General features: G+C 34.8%; 1 protein-coding gene and 1 non-coding gene across 2 annotated transcripts in view; one reads left to right on the top strand and one right to left on the bottom strand.

Annotated features, from left to right (window-relative positions):
* LOC138708116 (tyrosine-protein kinase transmembrane receptor Ror-like) overlaps nucleotides 1-22,380 on the top strand; it is an 811,918-nt gene that overhangs the window by 683,198 nt on the left and 106,340 nt on the right. The window contains exons 4-7 of the mRNA XM_069838318.1: nucleotides 1,427-1,479; nucleotides 7,172-7,347; nucleotides 12,545-12,692; nucleotides 16,162-16,234. Of these exons, the coding sequence (XP_069694419.1) occupies nucleotides 1,427-1,479; nucleotides 7,172-7,347; nucleotides 12,545-12,692; nucleotides 16,162-16,234 (450 nt within the window). The remainder of the gene's footprint in view (nucleotides 1-1,426; nucleotides 1,480-7,171; nucleotides 7,348-12,544; nucleotides 12,693-16,161; nucleotides 16,235-22,380) is intronic.
* TRNAH-GUG (transfer RNA histidin (anticodon GUG)) lies at nucleotides 19,750-19,822 on the bottom strand. The gene has a single exon. It is a non-coding gene; the product is annotated as a tRNA-His (tRNA).

Here is a 22,380-nt window from a genome sequence, read left to right as displayed (position 1 = left end):
CATTTACGTAAACTAGGAAATATCGCGATTTTGAGTTTGATAATTTTCATTAGGTTTTTGTTTAATCAAAACACAGTACAGTATCAACAATGAGTGTTTTTACTCACGAACTGAACTGTCCCTGTGGACGTATTCATTATGCAGTGTATATTATACTGTCTACAGCACATTAGCATACAATATAGAGAATGAAGGTAAATTTAAAAATAATCATAATATGGATATTTAAACACATTTTTAAATGGTGGCCATTCATTTCGATACAGGCTTCAGTTCTTTTGTGCATATTATTGCGCTATAGACTATTGTACCTAATCCCAATTACCAGTTTCGTCCTTCGTACTAGTAACTCATGTTGAAATAATTCTGTACTTACTCTATAAAAGAGTACCTTACGTACTGTAAATTCAGTCTTCACTTCTGTCCCATCCGAAAAGATAAAATTACTCGGACATACTATCTACTGTCCGTCCAAGTGGTTATGTCGTAGGGTCGTAGAAAGGGAGAAAATCACGTGACAGTTAATTACTTAACGAGGCCCTTTTATTTAAGCTATTTTAAACAGTTGTATAATATTACGTAAACGTCCAATTCCTGACAGAAATTAATGTTCTCAGAAAAGAGCTAAGACAGCCCACCACTAGCTGGCGAATAAAATCTGGTGGGGGAAACCGGGATACGACGTAGGCAAATGGACGACAGTACCTGTGCGAAAATGATTCAATATTGAAAGCTCTTTCGTCACTGGAAAACGCGAACATATTTTTGGAACGTACTGTTTACTATGACCGTAAGACTACTATGATTGTATATGCGGTCTTGGATCTGTGTGCAGGACGGTTAAACTTCATTAGTAGAAGGGGAGGGAATGAAGTACATTAAAAAACTCATGTAGATTAAAAATTGAAGTAAAAATAAAATGATGTCCCTGTATGTATGCCGTGGCAAACTTACAGATTAAAAGTATTACTCATAAATTTTTGGCTGTCGGATATACACAAAATGAGGGTGATTTCTGTTCACTGTGACAATAAGAAAAAAAAAATAAAAATATAATTTAAACCACACCCCATCTGCACTCCATCGTAATATGCCGTTTTAATTAGAACGGCAAGGAAACAAAGGCTACTGGTACCCTTTCAAATTCTTTGATATAACACACGATGACTTTATTGATGTAAAGGGTCTCACGGATCGGACATTTCATAATGTTGTTGTAAACACTAACAATGACAGTCCACTTCAACGATATTTCTATACTAAAGGTAGAACAGTCATTAGATTACTTTTCTACAAATCTTTTTTCAAACAAATCTCTGAAGGGGGAAATTCTTCCTCCCAACCGGCAACTGAATTCTTCATCATTGCTCATTTCATTCGTCTGTCAAACAAATCTTAATTACTGGTATTTTATTTTATTTTACAGTACTGACTCCGAAGGCCTTGGAACAGCAACAACACTTCCACCTGATAGAACTGGTAAGTACAAATTAATATTTTTTGGAATAGCAGGGCTCTTAACTTGCTGTTATTCGCCCCGACTCCACGAGCTTGGCTCATAGATGTCGCTAGTGTTGAGAAGCGTAGACGAATTGGTTCGTCAGAGACAGTCCAGTGTGCATCACAAGCAGGGTTGTGCAATTACGCGTCAAAATTTTCTTCGTGACATGTAAATTACGTTTTAATTAATTAATTCATTCATTGTATTCTGCCCATGGAAAGATCTTTCACTGAAAACCCAGCATTCTCCAGTCTTTCCTATTTTCTGCCTTCCTTTTAGTCTCCACATACGATCCATGTATCTTAATGTTGTCTATCATCTGATATATTCTGCCCAGAACTTTTCTTCTGTTCACAATTTCTTCCAGTGCATCACTCAGTAGGCAGTTTCTTCTTAACCAGTGATCCAGCAAATTTCTGTTTCTCTTCCTTATCAGTTTCAGCATTAATTTTCCTTCACCCACTCTTTCTAGCACAACTTCGTTTCTTATTCTGTCTGTCCATTTCACACGCTACGTTCTTCTCCTTATTCACACTATAAATGCTTCTAGTCGTTTCTCTTCACTTTGCCGTAATGTCCATATTTCTGCCAAACAATGTCACAATCCACACAGAACATGTCTTCACGTGTCTTTTCCTTAGTTCTTTTTCCAGACGTCAGCAGATGTTCCTTTTTCCGGTAAAAGCTTCCTTTGCCATTGCTATTCTCCTTTTGACTTCCTGCCAGCTGCTCATGTTGCTACTTCCAGTATACCCGAAGTATTTGAAGCTGTGCATTTGTTCCACTGCCTTATTTCGAATTCGAAAGTTTACTTTCTTAAGTCTTTTCCGATAACTACAGTCTTCATCTTGTTGCACTTATTTTTCATTCCATATTGCCCACAATTGTTACTTATCTCCAGTACCTTATTCCTTAGTATTCTCTTCTCTTCCGCTAACAATGTCATATCATCAGCAAAATAATCTTATGTACTTTATTCTTCTTCCTCCTAATATCACCATTCCCATGTTCTGAAAACAGTTCTTCACTAAATTCTTGAAGTAGTTGTTGAACCTTAAGTATAGGTGACAAATGACACCCTTTTCGTAGGTCTACTCCTCTCCGTATTCAATTTTCCTCTGACATTTCTTGTCATATCTTGTCTTTGACTCGTTACTGCATATAAAGGTTATTGAATAGCTTCCTCTCTTTTCAATTCACACCATTTATCTTCAGGATCCCCATGATTTTTCCAGCTTTACAAATACAACGTACACTTCTTTATTTGTCTCTAGGTATCTGTTGCCGATTGTTCATAGCAGTCCAATTGCATGTCTCCCTCGTACCTTTTCTCTTCCTGAAGCAAAATTGTTCTTCTTCCAGCTCTCCTTCTAGCTTAATATATAAACGTCGATTCAGTATTCGCAGGAGAATCTTCACTAAGTGCAATTGTCTAGCTGATAGTCTTGAAAATCTGAAAATACTGATATTTGACCATTTTTTTTTTTAGAATTTATTTTTTATCAATCTATCAAAGGTGGAGGAGTGATCTTGCATCATATTGTTGATATGACATGTATAAATACACACAAAAAATTTCATCACAGAATGTTGGGTAGTTTTTTAGTAATGTGGGAAACGCTTCATCACTGCACAGTGAACTGAATTTTGAAAAAAAAAATGTGTTTTAAACATACCAATTTTCATTATTGTACAAGATACAGTAATGGAGGAAAAAATGTTGAATATTTCCAAAATTTTACTGCTGTAAGCTGTATCTAACCCCTTAACGAAAAATGTCTAAATATAATTTCTCTGCCAGATCCCAAAGTTTGTTGGTCTAATTAAAATACACCCTATATAGTGAGAAACGCTACCCGTTTGTTATAAGATTCTGTTTTTAGAGACAGTATGTGACGACCTTATTTGATACCTGAGCATCATTCTAAATAATTTTCCCTTGTTTTGTACAGTCGCTCGAACAAATTGGGAACAACTTTATCTTCTGCTTCACTGTTCACATTTTGCTTTCTCATTATACAAAAATAACGAGAAGAAGCTATCGAGTAGCGTTGGAAGCAACACGTCACCAATACTTACAGAAGTGTTTGAAAGAGTTTACTTCTATCAAATTTGTGTCCTTAATGGCTGCATATACAGAATATTTTCACAAGAAATGTATGTGGTTACTTCATGTTGTGAATATTATCATCTACTCATTTTTACTTGATGTACAATAGTTATTTAACAAATAATACCCGGAATGAATTACTTTTGGTAGTGTAGTTCTATTCCTATTATGTGCTTTTTATCTCAAATGTAAAATTAAGTAGGAAAACAATATAGTACATTTCGAAATTTCAAGCAATTTGCTATTTTATGCTCCTTTTCTTTAAGATCTCCGAACCAGTAACTCTTTAAGTCAAGGTTTATGGTTGTTTGGTGTGGTAGCTTCCTGATGAACTCTCTCTGAAATATGCGTATGACAAAAGAACAACTTATTCAACACTTAAAACGGCTTTATTCATTCAAAAGTGCGAATTAAATATTATAAATCCTTTCTCCTTGATGCTGTGAATATTTAGGACATATGTAATTATTTCTGACAAGTGTATTTAGTCAAATAACATCGTAAAAAGTAATTATGAAAATTAATTCTGCTAATGTCTATTGAATTCTATAACAAGAGTATATTTATGTACAGTTGGCAACACTATTAACTTCGCCATCTATTCGTTGAAGTAATAACTAAAGAAGCCACACTTACACCAACAAATTATCGTTCTCTATCGATTAGTAGGTACCTTCATAGCAAATGTAAGTGCTGCCATCTCGGATCACCAAATAAAAATAAAGTACTGGTTCACTATTGTGATTCATACAACTACGAGAGAGTTAAATTATTAATCGACAAAAATAAGTAAAATTCGACATTAAAGAGGAGATGGAGTGAAGTGTAAAGCTTATCGGAAAAAAATTATTAAGAAAGCACGAGGAGTCGTTCTAAGGCAGCATTTTTCATTTATGTAACATGATTAAATATTAAACTGCATTAGGGTGGCTCTTCATCGCTTAAAAGGGGTCAATATTGTGAAATGTGTTCTCGTGTTTGAATTTTGTTTTATAACTTCATCTTCACTTCTTTTTATCGATCATATTTAAAATTTTACAAATATCTAGTGTGTACATTTTAGCATGAGTAACGGCACTAGTCTGGTTCTCTGTGTACACACCTCACTTACGTTTAGAGAGAATTGAACTATTGATTTGAACAGCAGGTTGCTTATATTTTTTCGGTAACGATGTTGCTGTATGAAGCGAAATAAATATTTCAACAAAAATATCATGAATATGTTTGTAACTGCCATGTGAGTTTCATCTACTAGGAAATGTAGTCGAAATATCAACATAGCACAGCAGTAGTTCCCCTCGAAATAAATTTTAATAATCATGAATGAGATAGTCGATTCTGATATATGAAATAATTCAGATTATCATTGTAGTTTTGACGGAATTAGTGAGTAGCTCTCTAATGAGTTTGAAGCAACCAGTGGACTAAGACAAGGGGATGCACTGGCGTGCATGCTGTTCAACATTGCACTGGAAAAGGTTATAAGAGATTCAGAAATACAAACAACGAATACGATTTATTATAAATCAGTACAACTCCTAGCCTATGCAGATGACATCGACATTGTTGCTAGAACAAGAACAGCACTGGAAGATGCATTTAACTCTCTACTGGACGCGGCAAAGAGGATGGGACTACAAGTGAATGAAAAGAAGACCAAGTACATGATATCTAACCCAAATAGAGCTTGTCGTGCAGATGATTTCTTGGAGATTGGAAACTATAAATTTGATCGAGTAACTAATTTTAGTTATTTGGGCTCTATAGTTAGTCAAGATAATGATATGAGTCTTGAAATTGGTAAAAGGATCTTCCTCGCTAATAGATGCTACTGTGGTCTCGTGAGACATATTAGATCTAAAATATTAACCCCCCAAAGCAAAATTAGGATATATAAAACCTTGATAAGACCAGTCTTCACTTATGCCTCAGAAGCCTGGACATTGACTAAAAAGGATATACATAGATTAAGCATTTTTGAACGGAAGGTTTTAAGGTCGATCTTTGGGCCAGTCAATGTAGATAACGAATGGAGAGCCCGGTATAATCATGAATTATATGAACTCTTCAGTGAACCCAATATAACATATTTTATAAAAATGGGACGCCTGAGGTGGGCTGGTCATATAATGAGATTAGAGGACTCGAGACCAGCCATCAGAGTCCTCCGATATGAACCAGGGGGAAGAAGACGAAGAGGAAGACCAAAGATCAGATGGGAGGATGGCATCAGGGAGGATGCCAGAACTATTGGGGTTAAAAACTGGATTAGTGTTGCTAGAAATAGGGATGAATGGCGGAAACTCCTATGGACAGCCAGGACCCATGATGGGTTGTCGAGCTAAGGATGATAGTGAGTAGCTCTCGCAACACTAAAATTTAATTCTCGAATATTCGTTGAAAGGTAGCATCAGGGCCTATATAAATCATCATAGGTTGCAGATCAGTTCACTCATTCGAAAAATTTCCAAGGCAGTAGATATAACCGATTGTGGATTAAGGAGCAAAGATGGTTAAATATGGTGATAAACCTGCATATTAAAAAAAGAACATTTAAAATTCTCCTTAAAATGGGGAAAAATCACACAAACCTTTAATCCGCTCTTTTAGCTTTGTCAGCCTCTGTGACGTAATTTTTAAAACTTTGGTGCACAGGTTTTTTAATGACACTAGACTTCGATTAAAATGTCCCGTAACTTTAATTTTCTTTTCCTATTTTTTCCCTTCAAGATACTCCCTAATATATGAAAATATAGCATATTACATAAAATTTAAATTGAATTTATGACCTTATCAACTGCCGTGACGCCATTTTTAAGGTTGTGGTGCAGAGGGCTAAATGACACCAAATTTTGATTGTAATTTCCTGAAACTTTAACTTTTTGCTTTACTTCGTACAAAAAGTTACATATATCTGCGGAACTATTATTATTACAAGCATATTCTTTGGGCTATTAGGAAAGTTTTCTGTGGAATATAAATTTGTTATTTTGTTGCATTTTAAAAATGTGCTTTCATATCTCTATAAGTGGGCCTACCTCTAAAATTTATTCTTGAAATGTAATGGTTTATCTTAAAATTTTGAAAACGAATATCAAAATTGTGCTCAAAACAATTTAAAAGTCTTACTTTATGAGTGAAATGTAATAGAAATGTTGACATCTTTGAAATGGCTGAAATATACCCATTTGATTGAATTAGTGCTTCTTGACATTTTCCCCCAAAATTTGGGCCTCTGATTCTTTTTTTTTTTCAAAAAATAATCTCGAATTTAATATGTTGAAGCAATTTCTCTACATACAAAAAAAATTGTATCTATTTGGAACAGAAAACAAATTTCACTATCTTCTTCCCTAAATAACATTAACTCGCATAATGGTAAAATTTGTTTCAGTATATCACAGCACAGTATTCGGAACAAAATTTCCGAAGTCAAAAAGTGAAGAATTTGAAAGGACTTCTCTTAATATTTAATTTATTTCATAGCTACAATTATTTAATGAAGTCAAAACATCTAATCTGATGACAGATTTACTATTAGAGGGTCATCTTATGCACAGGCTCATTGCGGTTCCTGAAGGCACTTGGCAACATCACCAAAGAAGCAGGGGAATCTGTCAAGTTGAAGTGTGAAGTCACCGGAGACCCACCTCCAAACAAGATCCGCTGGTTCAAATATGAAGCCCCAATTATTGAAGAGAAAGGACGTTTGGTAGCAAGGCGATACAGTCCACAGGTAAGCATATCCACTATGCTAAGTTGTAAATAGCATGAATCGTAGACGTTTTCTAAATAAAAAAAAATGTTTTTCATCATTGCATTATTTTGTGCATATGTATGTATTTAACCAGTCGTTCCGATCCGGAACATAGGTACCCCCAGACGGAGATTTCAGTACCTATAAGGAATGTGGTTACACTTATTTGCCGACAAGTTTAGAGGCCCGATTGTATAAACCATTTAATCTTAGATCAGAGGTTAAATTGATCCTTGTTGCAGCTGAACTTGGAATTTTGTGTTGTATAAAGTCTAATCTGAGATTAATTTGTCTCAAACTAAAGTCAACTTTGAATGAAGAAATTTCTCCGATTAAGTTAGATGATCCAAGTTCAGGTATTTCTTTTCTGTTTGAAATATACGAGTGACAGATTGTGCAAATAAAATATCCATTATTATTAATATTAATAGATATGTTAGGTACATTTATATATATATATATATATATATATTTCTTTCAATTTCTTGCCTTAATACACAAACATTCTTGTATTTTATAAGCCTCTATCGTGTTCAGCAGTATCAAATAACATAACCTATAATTATATTATGTTTATAACAACCATATTATTCATGGATATGATAGGTACATTCATAAATGTTCAATTAACTGTATTACTAAACGAAAATTGTCGTTTTATAAAGCTTTATTATGTTTAGCAGTATCAAACACCATAACATGATAACAACTTGGAGAACAGTCAACATTCTTCTTATTGTCCGCCATTATTTACATTGCAAAAAAAAAAACAGTGTCTCCAACAGAGTATAATACGGAAAGTCGCGAAAAAGTAGTTGTAAAGTCGCTAGATTTCTCATTATCAACAAAGAAAGATTAAATTTTGTCACTATGGGGTGCCAAAAAAGGTCACTAAATCCCTATTTAAGCAATATAAAAGTTAAAAGAAATTGTTGTTGAAAATGAGTTACAATCGCTAGATTGGCAACACTGAACAAACCTGTATAACATGGTCCGCGCATCACGTATTTCACCTGTTTATGCGATGTTGCCAAATCCTTTTCACGTGAACTTAGATTGCATTTGAACCAAGGTAATTTGATCGCAGAAAATTTTTATACAATAGAAGAAGTGTCTGAACTCGGTTTACTTTTCTATCTTCGATCAAAGTTGATCTTTAGTCAGGGAGTTTTATACAATTGGGCCTTAGAGGAACAAGTCAACAACATAATGTTTCAATGAAGTTCTCTTTCTGCGGAGATCAAACAATATTTTGATTATGACTCCTACTTGATTTTCTTCATTATCATAAATATGTAATTCTCTTCAATTTGACGCTCAGAGGGAGTAAGCTCATCGCCTCAAACGCCACCTAGTCTGCAACTAAGGTATTAGTAGGAAGCGAGAGAGGAGAAACTTGGTCTAGAGACTCTAATTTAGGCAAGGACGTCTTTGAAGCCCTACAATACTATAATTGTATTATAGTACTGTTTAATAATTGCCTAGGTCAGTGATGTCAAAGCAAGCGCATTTTTCTGACCTTTACGTCGTGCGCGGGCATCAAGCGCTAAGTTTGGAAAGAGGAAGGGTTGTGTATATGAATATGTAGCCTGTTGGATTAAGAAAACAGTGGTGCACAAACTTCAAAGGGAACGTGAAATTTTATATCGTTATTTTTATATGGCTTCTTTCTGTTTGATATTATCTATATTGTCTGTAAAACGAAAGTACAGATACCAATTTCTTAATATTGCAGTTGTGTTTTAAACGTTAATAACATAATAAAGAGTTAAGAAAAAATATTCACATAAATTCCATAGTAGTACAACTATACTGTACTAAATGGATGAAATACATCAATCATAAAGAAAGTGATATCCAAAAAAGAGAGAGAGAGAGAGAGAGAGAGAGAGAGATTGACATGATAAGTTGGAATTGATATTGATGGTACCTTTAGCCTTATAAAAGTAATCAATAAACTAATCAAAACAATATTATAGTACAAAGCAAAGTTACCTAGGTGCTGTATATGTTTTAAGTGTATCTAATATTCCATAACAAAACTCTTACCGCATTATGCTTTTAAGGTGATATTGGTTAGCAATTTCCTAACATTAGAATATTAAATTATTTTCTCGAAATCTCCTGAAGCTATAGAGCTTACATTTTTACAACATATGGGCACATATCTTTTGCTTATGATGTAACAGTAGTTGCTTTGTTAATTCATTTCCTTACAAACAATTTCCATGCGAATATTTTTAAATTTTTCAGTACACTATCTTTAGTAATACGTATTTACGTATATTAGATTTACAAAAACAATCTGTAAGGCTACTAAATAAATAGGCCTATACCTGAAAATTTCACTTTTCTATAAGAAAAGTTGAGAAAATATTTCTTTTGAATAAAAAATTAAACTTGTGAAAAATGAGCATTAAAATTAAAACTCACATTCTTATAATGCACTTATACTTCTCAGGTAAATCTAAAAATTAACATGGATACAGTTTTAATAAGTTCTCTTCCCTTTATCTATTGAATCAGTGCTGGCCATCCCTGAATATAGCTCGACCAAGCGGCATATACTACCACTTTCGTCTGTCTCTTTCCTTTCCACTGTAAAGCGCCCAGGCTCTCCTGAGCTCTAAAGCGCGCGCTTGCTCCTATGGGCATCAATTGACATCACTAGCCTAGGTTGTTATTGTGTTTAATTTAAATGTAAATAAGTAACACCTGTGCAATGTATTAAAACCAAGGAGTTAGAAAGGGAATATAGAGTGGCCAAGTTGTCCTGTACAGCGCTCTTTGCGGTGCCACCGCGAAACACGGCAGATATGAACTAAGCGCCTACCGTGTAAAAGTTCGTCTGCTTACAACGTTGTGTATACAGGGTAGAGCTACGAAAAAAAAAAAAAGAACATGTTGGTTGTGTGTGCTGCATATAACTGCAATATCAAAAGGAAAAAGACAACTGATATATCATATTTTAGGTAAATTTTATGAAGTTAAGTCAGTAGTTTTGCTAATTAGCTGCATTTTTTTTCATGCATAAATGTGTAACAAAGCCCGGCATACATACCGTGTGTACTACAGTATTTTTCTTTTCTTGCAGATTCTCTTAAAAAAAGAACTGGTGAAACAGTGGGTAATAAATATGAAATGAGACAAATTGTGTCCCTCCGAGCATAGCTTTTTGTGTTCACGACACTTCTTGTGTCCTTCCTTACTGCTTATAGAAACAGACGATGTGCTGTAGCTTATAAAAAGTAGGCCTATTTCGAAGAAAAACGATAAGCCAAATAAATGGTTCACTAGTAATGGACTTAAACTAAATACGGATAAAACCAGTATGCTACAATTCAGTTTCAAACCCAGTTAAAAACTAATAGGAATAAAACATTAAAATTGTATTTCGACACTCGCATCCAAAATTCTGCAGAACTCTCGGGTAGGCCGTATTGTTGTTACTATTTTGACTGGAAGAACATGAAAGAACTTAATTGAGTACCCACATGCAATAATGGGGTAAGTATGAATGTATTTCGTAACTACTTACCCCTTTATTGCACGTGGGTGCTCAATTATACACTACTACTACTACTACTACTACTACTACTACTACTACTACTACTAATACTTACTTACTTACTTACTTACTTACTTACTTACTTACTTACTTACTTACTTACTGGCTTTTAAGAAACCCGGAGGTTCATTGCCGCCCTCACATAAGCCCGCCATTGGTCCCTATCCTGAGCAAGATTAATCCATTCTTTATCATCATATCCCACCTCCCTCAAATCCATTTTAATATTATCTTCCCATCTACATCTCGGCCTCCCTAAAGGTCTTTTTCCCTCCGGCCTCCCAACTAACACTCTACATGCATTTCTGGATTCGCCCATACGTGCTACATGCCCTGCCCATCTCAAACGTCTCGATTTAATGTTCCTAATTATGTCAGGTGAAGAATACAATGCGTGCAGTTCTGTGTTGTGTAACTTTCTCCATTCTCCTGTAACTTCATCCCTCTTAGCCCCAAATATTTTCCTAAGCACCTTATTCTAAAACACCCTTAACCCATGTTCCTCTCTCAAAGTGAGAGTCCAAGTTTCACAACCATAAATAACAACTGGTAATATAACTGTTTTATAAATTCTAACTTTCAGATTTTTTGACAGCAGACTGGACGATAAAAGCTTCTCAACCGAATAATAACAGGCATTTCCCATATTTATTCTGCGTTTACTTTCCTCCCGAGTATCATTTATATTTGTTACTGTTGCTCCAAGATATTTGAACTTCTGCACCTCTTCAAAAGATAAATTTCTAATTTTTATATTTCCATTTCGTACAATATTCTCGTTACGAGACATAATCATATACTTTGTCTTTTCAGGACTTACTTCCAAACCTATCTCTTTACATGCTTCCAGTAAAATTTCCGTGTTTTCCCTAATCGTTTGCGGATTTTCTCCTAACATATTCACGTCATCCGCATAGACAAGCAGCTGATGTAAACCGTTCAAATCCAAACCCTCTCTGTTATCCTGGACTTTCCTAATGGCATACTCTAGAGCAAAGTTAAAAAGTAAAGGTGATAGTGCATCTTCTTGCTTTAGCCCACAGTGAATTGGAAACGCATCTGACAGAAACTGACCTATACGAACTCTGCTGTACGTTTCATTGAGACACATTTTAATTAATCGAACTAGTTTCTTGGGAATATCAAATTCAATAATACTACTAATACTAGTAATAATAATAATAATAATAATAATAATAATAATAATAATAATAATAATAATAACAGTAATAGTAATAATAATTTCAAGGTTTGCCGAAAGATCATTAAGATGAATTTTTATAATTTGATTAAAATGTAATTGTGACATGTGATGGATTTGTTTAAAAATTTGCAGTTTTTATTGTGTCCCGTTTCTTTTTACAAAATGTCCCAGGTTTTTAAGTAAAAACATTGGAAATGTCCCAGTTTTTTTTAAATTACATTATGGGAACCCTAGTCCATACACTCTGTAAAACTCAAGTAGTTTCCACTTAAATATTTTATTAGTTACATTAGGCGACAGATATTCCAGACGAATCCTAAAAGTGCATTAAATTTTCATCAAATACCTTCAAATTGGCGTAAGATTCATTTTCACAGTTGAAATTGTGTTGTTATTGTTTCTAGGGTCATCAGGGTCAGAATGTCTTGGGATCTCGTCTCCGAATTACACAACTGGACACCCACGACACAGGATACTACAAGTGTGAAGCTAGCAATGGTTTGCACAAGATCGATTCCACTGGAATTCTCCTAGTGAAGATGAACCGCTGGGGTGAGTGCAAGGCTGTGTTGCTCATGAAAATTTTCTTAGCTATTATGGGTGTTACATTTTGGAAAAGGCTCGTCATATTAAATATCTATGAAAGTAAGTAAATGTCCGTATTTATAATTGAGAGGCAGGGAGTTCAAGATTTCATGCTTCCTTCATCCAGGCACTAGAAAGAAGTGTTGAGCAGCACGCTCTGTCCACCTTCACTCCTTCCGAGAAAGACGCTGTATTCAGCTTTCTGAGGGGATGAAAGAGTAATGGAACGGAGAAAAATTCTCTCCGGCGCCGGGATTTGAACCCGGGTTTTCAGCTCTACGTGCTGATGCTTTATCCACTAAGCCACACCGGATACCACCCCGGCGTCGGACAGAATCGTCTCAGATTTAAGTTCCAACTCTTGGATTCCCTCTAGTGGCCGCCCTCTGCACTACGTCATAGATGTCTATGAACGCAGGACCGAAGTCCACACATGTGCTGAGGTGCATTCGTTATGAGTGACTAGTTGGCCGGGATCCGACGGAATGGAAATATCATATGTACTTCGGTACATTAAAATAATATATATAAATAATATATATTTCTGAGGGGATCTGTATGTAGGTTAATTTTTTGTCTTACAGAATTATCTGTAATGGAGAAAGATTCGATTCAGTGCGGTGAGTTGAACTTCGGCATAGCTCAGTGGTTAGAGCACTCAGTGTGTAGAACTGGGAGTCCCGGGTTCGATCCTCGGCGCCGAAGCGAATTTTTCTCCATTAATAACAGATGGTAACCATCACAGATAATTCTGTAGTATAAAAAAATTAATCTTTATATAGATAATTCGCTTAACAGTGCATATACTGTAGGAGTCCCGGCCGCCACGTCACACAAATGAGTGCGCTCTTTGTGTGATATATATACAGGGTCAATCATAAGTACGTTTGGAAAACGCGTCAACGTGCTCCAGGATCAAAAATAAGAGCAATTCCTTATATGAAAATTTTACGGAAAATATCGTGACGTTAATTTCCGTTCTTTTTTCGATACGAGTGGCGTTTTTATTTCTAATGAATTTTGTATTCCAATACGTAACAATTCACACCTGTGGAGTAACGGTCTGACCGCGAAACCAGGCGGCCCGGCTTCGAATCCCGGTCGGAGCAAGTTACTTGGTCAGTGTCTCTTACGGGGTTTTTCCTCAACTCAGTATGAGCAAATGCTGGGTAACTATCGATACTGGACCCCGGACTGATTTCACCGGTATTATCACTTTCATTTCATTCAGACGCTAAATAATCTGAGTTGTTGATACAGCATCATAGAATAACACACTAAAAAACTGAAAAAAAAATACGTAACAAAATTTTTCTATGAATTTTCTGTTGAGAAACTCTGTCTTAAAACGTTGTCTTTTATTGCTACACGAAAAAAATTAAAACCACATTAACATAATAGGAATATACATTTTTAGACTCTAAAACATCTAAATAGGCCAAAATAGGGATTTTAGCACCATACCATCCCTTCCAAACGTTCATATTTTATATAAAAAGTGAATATATTTAATTAGTTTTAGTCTATCCCTATACAGAAAATAGGCGTTTAACCTAAAACCCGAGTTTTGCTAATTACATACAACTTTGTATTCCTTTCCCACATGTTTTCAACAAATCTTAGAGGCATCATTCCTTACGTAAAATACAAGATTGTATTCGTTCTCACTGATCTAGCGTTCCGGTTGCATGCTGGCTATTAAATCGGAAGTCCGCGGGTTTAGACCCGTTGAGGGTGATGGATTTTTAAAAGGCGATGAGTTTTGATAGAAATAGCATTATATTACGACATTACGTGATAATATTTAGTCTCCGGTTTTTAGATCACAAAATTAACGACTGTGGGTCTCTTTCGTGGGAAATCATCAGTTGTGAGCCATTCAGATATGAAGTCTGGAACAATAATATAGTCATCATCATCATCATCATCATCATCACCATCATCATCATCATCATCATCATCAATAAGTCTTCGATTAGGCCTCCTGGCCTGTTTCGCTTCCAGAAGAAAGTTGGTCTTCCCATCTCTTCCTTGGTCTACCGATGTCTCGTTTTCCATGAAGTGTATAGTCCAATAGTCTCTTGGGTAACCTATTGTTGAGCATTCTTAATACATGTTCATACTAGTTGTTGCGGTAAGATTCTATAGTATCCGTAATGGCGGTGATATTCAATTCTGTTCGGATGTCAGCGTTCCTTGTATGGTCGTAAAGAGTATATCCTGCAAGAGATCTTAGCAATCGCATTTCAGCAGCTTCTAGTCTTCGAAGTTGTCCTTTCGTTAATGAGCATGTCTCTGATCCATATAATAATGCCGAGACTGCCATAACTTTATAGAATTTCAAAATTGTTTCTGGTCGAACTTTCTTTAATAGAGTTGATTTGATTGTTCTTAACAGGTGCTGAAATTTGGATAGTTTAATATCTTCATCCCTGGACTTTATATAAGAAAGATTGCAGTCAAGATAGTTGAATATGTTGACTTGTTCTATATAATTATTATTGATTGCAATTTTGGATCTTGTATGGTTCTTTCCTTGGAAGAACGATTCTGGTTTTATTTATAGAGATTTCCAAATTATAATTTTTTGCTATCTTGTATAGTGTGTGTATTGCTCTTTGTAAATTTTCTTCAGAATTTGCTAAGATTATCTGATCATCTGCGTAAAGTAATGTGTTAAGTGGGAAGTTGTCAATCATAAAATTTGTGAGCAATTCGTCTTCCCAGATTTTGGTAATGTTATTTATATAAATATTAAATAAGGTGGCTGACATTGGGCAGCCTTGGTTTACTCCTTGATTTATTGTTCCAGCTTCCTTGCTTAAAGTGTTATTGACTTTTAATTTGATTTTTGTGCTCTTGTACATATTCTTGATTGTGTAAATTAAATGTTGTGGTATTCCCATTTCAACTAAAACATCCCAAAGTTTTGTTCTGTCAAGTGTTATCGAATGCCTTATGGTAATCAATGAATGCCAAGTGCGTTGTTATATTAAATTCTATATGTTTGTCAATAATTTGTGTTAGTGTGAAGACGCCGTCTGTGCAGGATCGATTTTGTCTAAATCCATTTTGTTCTTCTCTAATTAATGCCTCTGTGATTGTATTTAATCTGTTTGTAATTATTTTTGCATGTATTTTGTATCCTGAATTTAAAAGTCTGATGCCTCTGTAATTATTGCAGTCTTTGGGGGTTTCCTTTTTTTTTGTGGATTAATACTACCATTGATTCCATCCACTCATGTGGTATTTGTTCAGATGTCCAGCATATGTTAAGAAAATCTAGAAATTTATGTAAAAAGCTTGTAGGAGCATGCTTGAATAATTCCGTATTAAACAGTAATATATTGATTTTTTTTATTTACGATTGTACCTACTACTGCTTTACCCCTTTGCAAATATTTGACTGAGATGTGTTTCTTTTGTCTTCCTACAGGACGGATCAACTCACCTGCCGACATCCCTAATTTCTCACCAGTGTTTCCAAACTTCCCAGGACTGCTAGATGGGTACGTGAACACAGAATATATAATATATCTACGTCACGACGAAACCTACATTCTGAGATATCGTATAAGTGTAGCTTTAAAGGCTCAGCTCATACATTTTTCTGTAATAATTAAAAACCTACAGTAATTATTTAATTTTCATTTTAACGTGCTTAAATGTCATATTTTTGCATTAATTTCTTATTAGATGGACTCCACTCCCTCTTAATTTCACTTCGAAATAATAATAATAATAATAATAATAATAATAATAATAATAAATTTATTTGTATACAGATTTCTAATGTTTACATCAGAGTGCTGCATTGTAGTTAAATCGCTCGCTTGAACTCGGTCGAGTGTCGCACCCTCGAGTGAGATACGATCGGTCGTGATACGCTCGTAATAAATAGACGCACAGTACAAGGTCATCTCACCGACATGTCTTATCTTGTATGGAAGGCGACAGATAAGATACACAGATGTTTTGCTCACACGGTAAAAATAAGGCTTTATTTTCTGCGTTTATGACAAACGTTTAATGGAACAGTCAATGGAACGTACCAAAACAGGAACATGAGGTTATAAATAAAATAGTATGAGAAACTTCGATATACAGTTATTATTGCTAATTAATAATTACCGTATTCAATATTTGATTTACCACATATATAATATGATAGGTCCATACATAATGTTCCGCCTATATACTGCGACACTGTAGAAACGTTTTACAAAATATTATTGATATAGTAGTAGATTAATAACAATATTAGTACAGAGATGACGTCACAGAAAATATAATAAAACGAATAATCATGCTGCACAACTGTTACAGACGCAAAGATTGATAAACTAATTATTAGAGATTATTATTATTATTATTATTATTATTATTATTATTATTATTATTATTACTAGAAAACTTGATACAGTTCTTGCATTATCGTGATTGTGTTCTCCGTTTATAATAATTACATTTACATCCAATAACATCTATCAGATGTGGCAAAAACAAAATCACTCCTGTGTGGAAAAAAAAAAAAAAAAAAAAGATTTACCTATAACATTTATATTACATTTTAAAGCAAGTTTTGTAGTTGTACTATGGAGAGGTTAGTTAAACACTGCAAAGTTTTGAAAGGATAAACATGTTACATGATGTCACTACACAGTTCATCACTGTAACAAGAACGAATGTCTAACTCTCGGCTTATACCGTTCGAGGATTTATCGCTCGCGACAATTTTACCGATCATGCATGTGCGCTACTTATCGGATTATGCTATGAACTACTTGGCGCTCGAGCGAAAACGTCCGATGCAGACCTCTGGTTTACATATCTTTCTGTGTCTAAAGTCTTAGGGCCGTATTCATAGACATTTTTAGCGCGGGCTTTCGGTGGATGATCAGCGTTTTTGGTATTCATAAACCAGTGTTATCGATATGATATGATTTGAATTCTGCATTATTAACCAGTGGATAGCCGGGGCTAGCTTAGTACGCCCTAGCGCGTGCTGCGAAATGTCTATGAATAGCACCCCTAAAGTCTCATTCTTGCACTCCATTCTTCTCTGTCTATCCAATCCATGTTGTTCAGTCCGCACTCTTTCATCGCTGCCCTGATCTCTTGTAACCATGGATTTCAAGGTCTCCCTTTCCTTCTTCTCTCAGGCGGACACCATTCCAGCACCATTTTAGATAACCTTTCTTCTGGCATTCTTCTCACATGCTCATACCAGGTCAACTGCTTATATCTCACATAATCCAAAACAGAATGTTGAATGTTCATTTCATCTCGTGTAATCGTATTTCTAATTTCTTCTAATGTCGAATGTCTCGCTGATCTTCTTAAAAATCCGTTTCCATTGTCATGAGTTTTGATGCTAACTTTTTATTATATTTCCATGTTTCAGCACCATATTTAACAGTACTTTTGACTATTTAATTATACATTTGCAATTTATTTTCTCTTCTTATATGTCTGTCCCATAGAATACCATTCAGCATTGCTGTTATTGTTCTGCCTTTAGTAATTCTAAATGAAAATAAATATCATAAATCCTTCAATAACTGTCTATTTTTAACCTAATACGTAGTACAAGAAATTACATTAGGTTATACACATAAAACATATGACTAGCGCTTTCGCCAATAAGGTGAAGATGCCACCTTATTGGCGAAAGCGCTAGACATATGTTTTATGTGTATAACCTAATGTAATTTCTTGTACTACGCATTAGGTTAAAAATAGAGAGTTATTGAAGGATTTATGATATTTATCTTCATTTACATGTTAACTTGTCGGACCAACATGCCTTTTAAATTTAGAATTCTGTTCCTAATGTCAGCTTCTTGTCTATCTTCTTTATCTGTTCGAATCTCCAAATACTCAAATTCTTCACAGCCTTTGATACAATCTTTCTGATCTTCCAATATTAAATCCTCAGTTTTTATTCCACATCCCAGATAAAGTAAAATGTTTTTTTTTTTTCTAGATTTACTTTCAAACCCCATGTATCGTATTCTTCTGACAATTTCCGAAACATAATTTCCATGTCTTCATATTCTTGTGCAATTACCATCTGATCATCTGCAAACAATAATGTATACAACATATTTATTGATTCATTTCCAATGGGTATTTCCATTTCTGAATATTTCCTGGTCCAGTTTGACAATGCTCTCTGTAGAAATATGTTAAATAATGTAGGCGACATGCTACACCCTTGACGAAGGCCCTTTTTACTCTAATTTCTTCGGACTAATAATAATAATAATTTATATTACATTACACAAGTCAGTGCTCTGGCAACCCATAATCTACAGCCCAACCTGCAATCAGCCAAAGGCGAGTTTCGAAATACTTGTTACAATCATGACCAGAAGTACAATTTTATGTGATATTATATTCTGAAATACATAAATATGTAGGGAAAATCCTGAAGTATTTAACTAAGTAAATAGTACTGAAATGTAATGAATAATTTTGGATTTATCATGATGGTTTATATTCAAACATTTCTTTTAACCAGTCGCGGTGTTAAAACTGAGAAGGCTCTAAATGAGCACATAATATCACCTGTAAGTAAATTGTTTATGTCATAAGGTGTTATAATTTATTCACTTTGAATTTATTATTCGTCAATTTTCGTCATAAGTAGGCAGTTAAAACATTCAAGTTACTTTATATTACAGAGTTTAGAGTGGTTAATCCGACACTGCACAATTAGAATAAATTTTTATCATTCATTCATTCATTTTCGTAATTTGGTAGTTAGAACGTTCAAGTCATTTCTTATTATACAGTAGAGAGTGGTTAATTCGACATTCCATAATTTATTTTCGTTTATTTATTTATTTATTTATTTATTTATATATTCTGTTTCCTTGTGTATTTATTTATTTGTTTGTCTGTTTGTAATTTTATTTTTATTTATTCGTTTGTCTTTTGTTTATTTGCTTCTTCATTCATTCAGTTATTCATTTATTTACCTATTTGTCTATTTATTTGAATAATTTCAAGGGAAAAATTGTTCCGGGGCCGGGTATCGATCCCGGGACCTCTGGTTGCACGTACCAGCGCTCTACCAACTGAGCTACCCGGGAACTCCACCCGACACCGTCTCAACTTTTCCCTTTATATCCACACAACTCGCGTGGGCTGACGAAACGCCAGACCCACATCGAGTGCACACAATCTCTGTGTGACTTGGAATTGTGGTTTTCTGTTAACGTACACAGTCCCTTGAAATTATTCAAATCTGCTTTACAGGGAGCTTTACCTGAAATACTAGATTTGCATAATATATACGTCACTGTGTACGTTAACAGAAAACCACAATTCCAAGTCACACAGAGATTGTGTGCACTCGATGTGGGTCTCTGGCGCTTCGTCAGCCCACGCGAGTTGTGTGGATATAAAGGGAAAAGTTGAGACGGTATCGGGTGGAGTTCCCGGGTAGCTCAGTTGGTAGAGCGCTGGTACGTTCAACCAGAGGTCCCGGGATCGATACCCGGCCCCGGAACAATTTTTCCCTTGAAATTATTCAAATCTGCTTTACAGGGAGCTTTACCTGAAATACTATATCTGCATAATATGTCTATTTATTTATTTATTATCTGTTTGCTTGTTTATCTATTTATCTAGTTTTGTAAATAAGCAGTTAAAGCATTCAATTTTCTTATTATACAGTAGGGGTGAGTTAATTCGACATTGGATAATTCGAATAAATATTTATTCCGTTTTAACCCCTATTTAAACCAATATCAATTCATGTTTCATTCGAATTTTGGAAGCTTACATTTTGACAATTCGAAGCCTGTTCGTCATTGATTTCAACGAAAATAGTGTCCTATCTAGAATTCCAGAGAAATCCCGAAAGATTTCCGTGGAAATCTCAGTTATTGATCATTCCGAGAATTCAAGTTCTATTCTTAAACTTCATCATGATCAACAGGTAGTGAAACAGAAAACGGTCATTGCTACTGTTAACAGATTTCGGAGCATTATCCTGTGACTGACAGCTTGTAAGAGCAACGGACGAGGTATCCAATGCTATTGTTTGCATGTGTATGTGTTTTTAACGACTCTATATCAACTACTGGGTTATTTAGCGTAGATAGCGAGATAGTATTTGGCGAGATGGATTACATGACATTCGCCTTACTATTGGGAAAATCTTCTGAAAAAACTCAACCAGGTAATCAGCCAAAGCAGAAATCGAACCCACGCTCGAGCGCAACTCCTGAACAACAGGCAAACATGCTCAGCCTGAGCCACGTCGGAGGCTGTGTATATGTTCCCCTCTTTCTTACCCATCAATTAATATTTTGGAAGACGACGAATTTCTGGAAATGTTCCATATCGGACTTCAACAATGATTTTTAAATAAGGAAGGGATAAGCAGCGAATAGGGATTATAAAGAATGGACACTGAGCGAATTTTCCTATGTTTTGTTTCTCTGTGCGCCAGCGGCTAGTTCTACTTTCAAGCGCTAGAGGTAATATAATCGAGCATACGCTAAGATAATTAATTGAGAATAGAGTTAAGGCACAGGATCCAAACATCGCCTACCTTATTGCATAATCCAGTATCGATAAAGCTTTGCTTCAAATAAATTCAAGTTAACAGCTTTTCCTTATTTCTCAGTGACAAACTAGTTGTAATAATAATATTTTATATTTCAGATATAATACATTATATTATAAAATAATATAATACATTATAAAATTAAGTATCGAATTCGTTTAATATTTGTATAATAATATAATATAGGTATATGGTTTTACTTCTCGTAAGAGTTTTGTTTTTCCATTTTCAGCGCTATCAAATCATTACATATTTTAATTGTTGTTGGGGTCAACGTCTCAACTCTCATTATAAAGGAACTCTAGAGTCTAGACATTGCAGTTAATGAAGGATTTATTATTTTATGGATCCAATTTATTTTATTTGAGTACATAATGTATCTAGATGTATTAATTGTATGTGTTATATTTCTGCTGTGTCGACTGCTAGCTGGTGTGATGTCAGCGCCAACTCTAGGGAGAAAGCAGAATCTGACGCTTTAGCTGGCTTGAAGGTCATTGAAATCAGTCCGGCTACATCAAAGGTCTATTCTTTATAATCCCTATTCGCTGGGATAAGCAGTGTTGTACTTCAGGCCCTTTTATGTATAAAGAAAAAAAATAGGTTATAAATAATAAATATATCAGAACACTCAATATATGTTTAATATTATTATTGCGAAATAGAATTTAAACTGCGTTTGGATTTATAAAACGAGGTCTTTTTCATTTTTCTGAGCCACGGCTCGAAACCATGGTCTGAAGCAGAGACAACGGCTGGGGCAGGTTTAAAACCAGGCTTCATGTATACAAGATGGAGGAAGTAGATCAGCTGGATGATTATCAAAGGAAAATTTGTGTCTACGAGTATTAAATCTCCTGATTAGAGCGATGAGAGAGAGGAATAATCCTTTGTAACTATATAACGACGGTAATTTCTGGCGAATATTTCGATTTTCGAAGAAATGAACGCAAAATTTAGCAATTTACATAAAAATCTGCAACGAAATGCAAGAGGCGACAGGTTGACCTTTTTTTTTTACATCTTCTTGTTGCTTTCAGGGAAGTAAGATATAATATTTGATATTAATTATAC

Source organism: Periplaneta americana, chromosome 10, assembly GCF_040183065.1.
Source record: "Periplaneta americana isolate PAMFEO1 chromosome 10, P.americana_PAMFEO1_priV1, whole genome shotgun sequence".
In the NCBI taxonomy this organism is placed as follows: domain Eukaryota; kingdom Metazoa; phylum Arthropoda; class Insecta; order Blattodea; family Blattidae; genus Periplaneta; species Periplaneta americana.
This window is presented reverse-complemented; position numbering and strand designations above follow the sequence as displayed.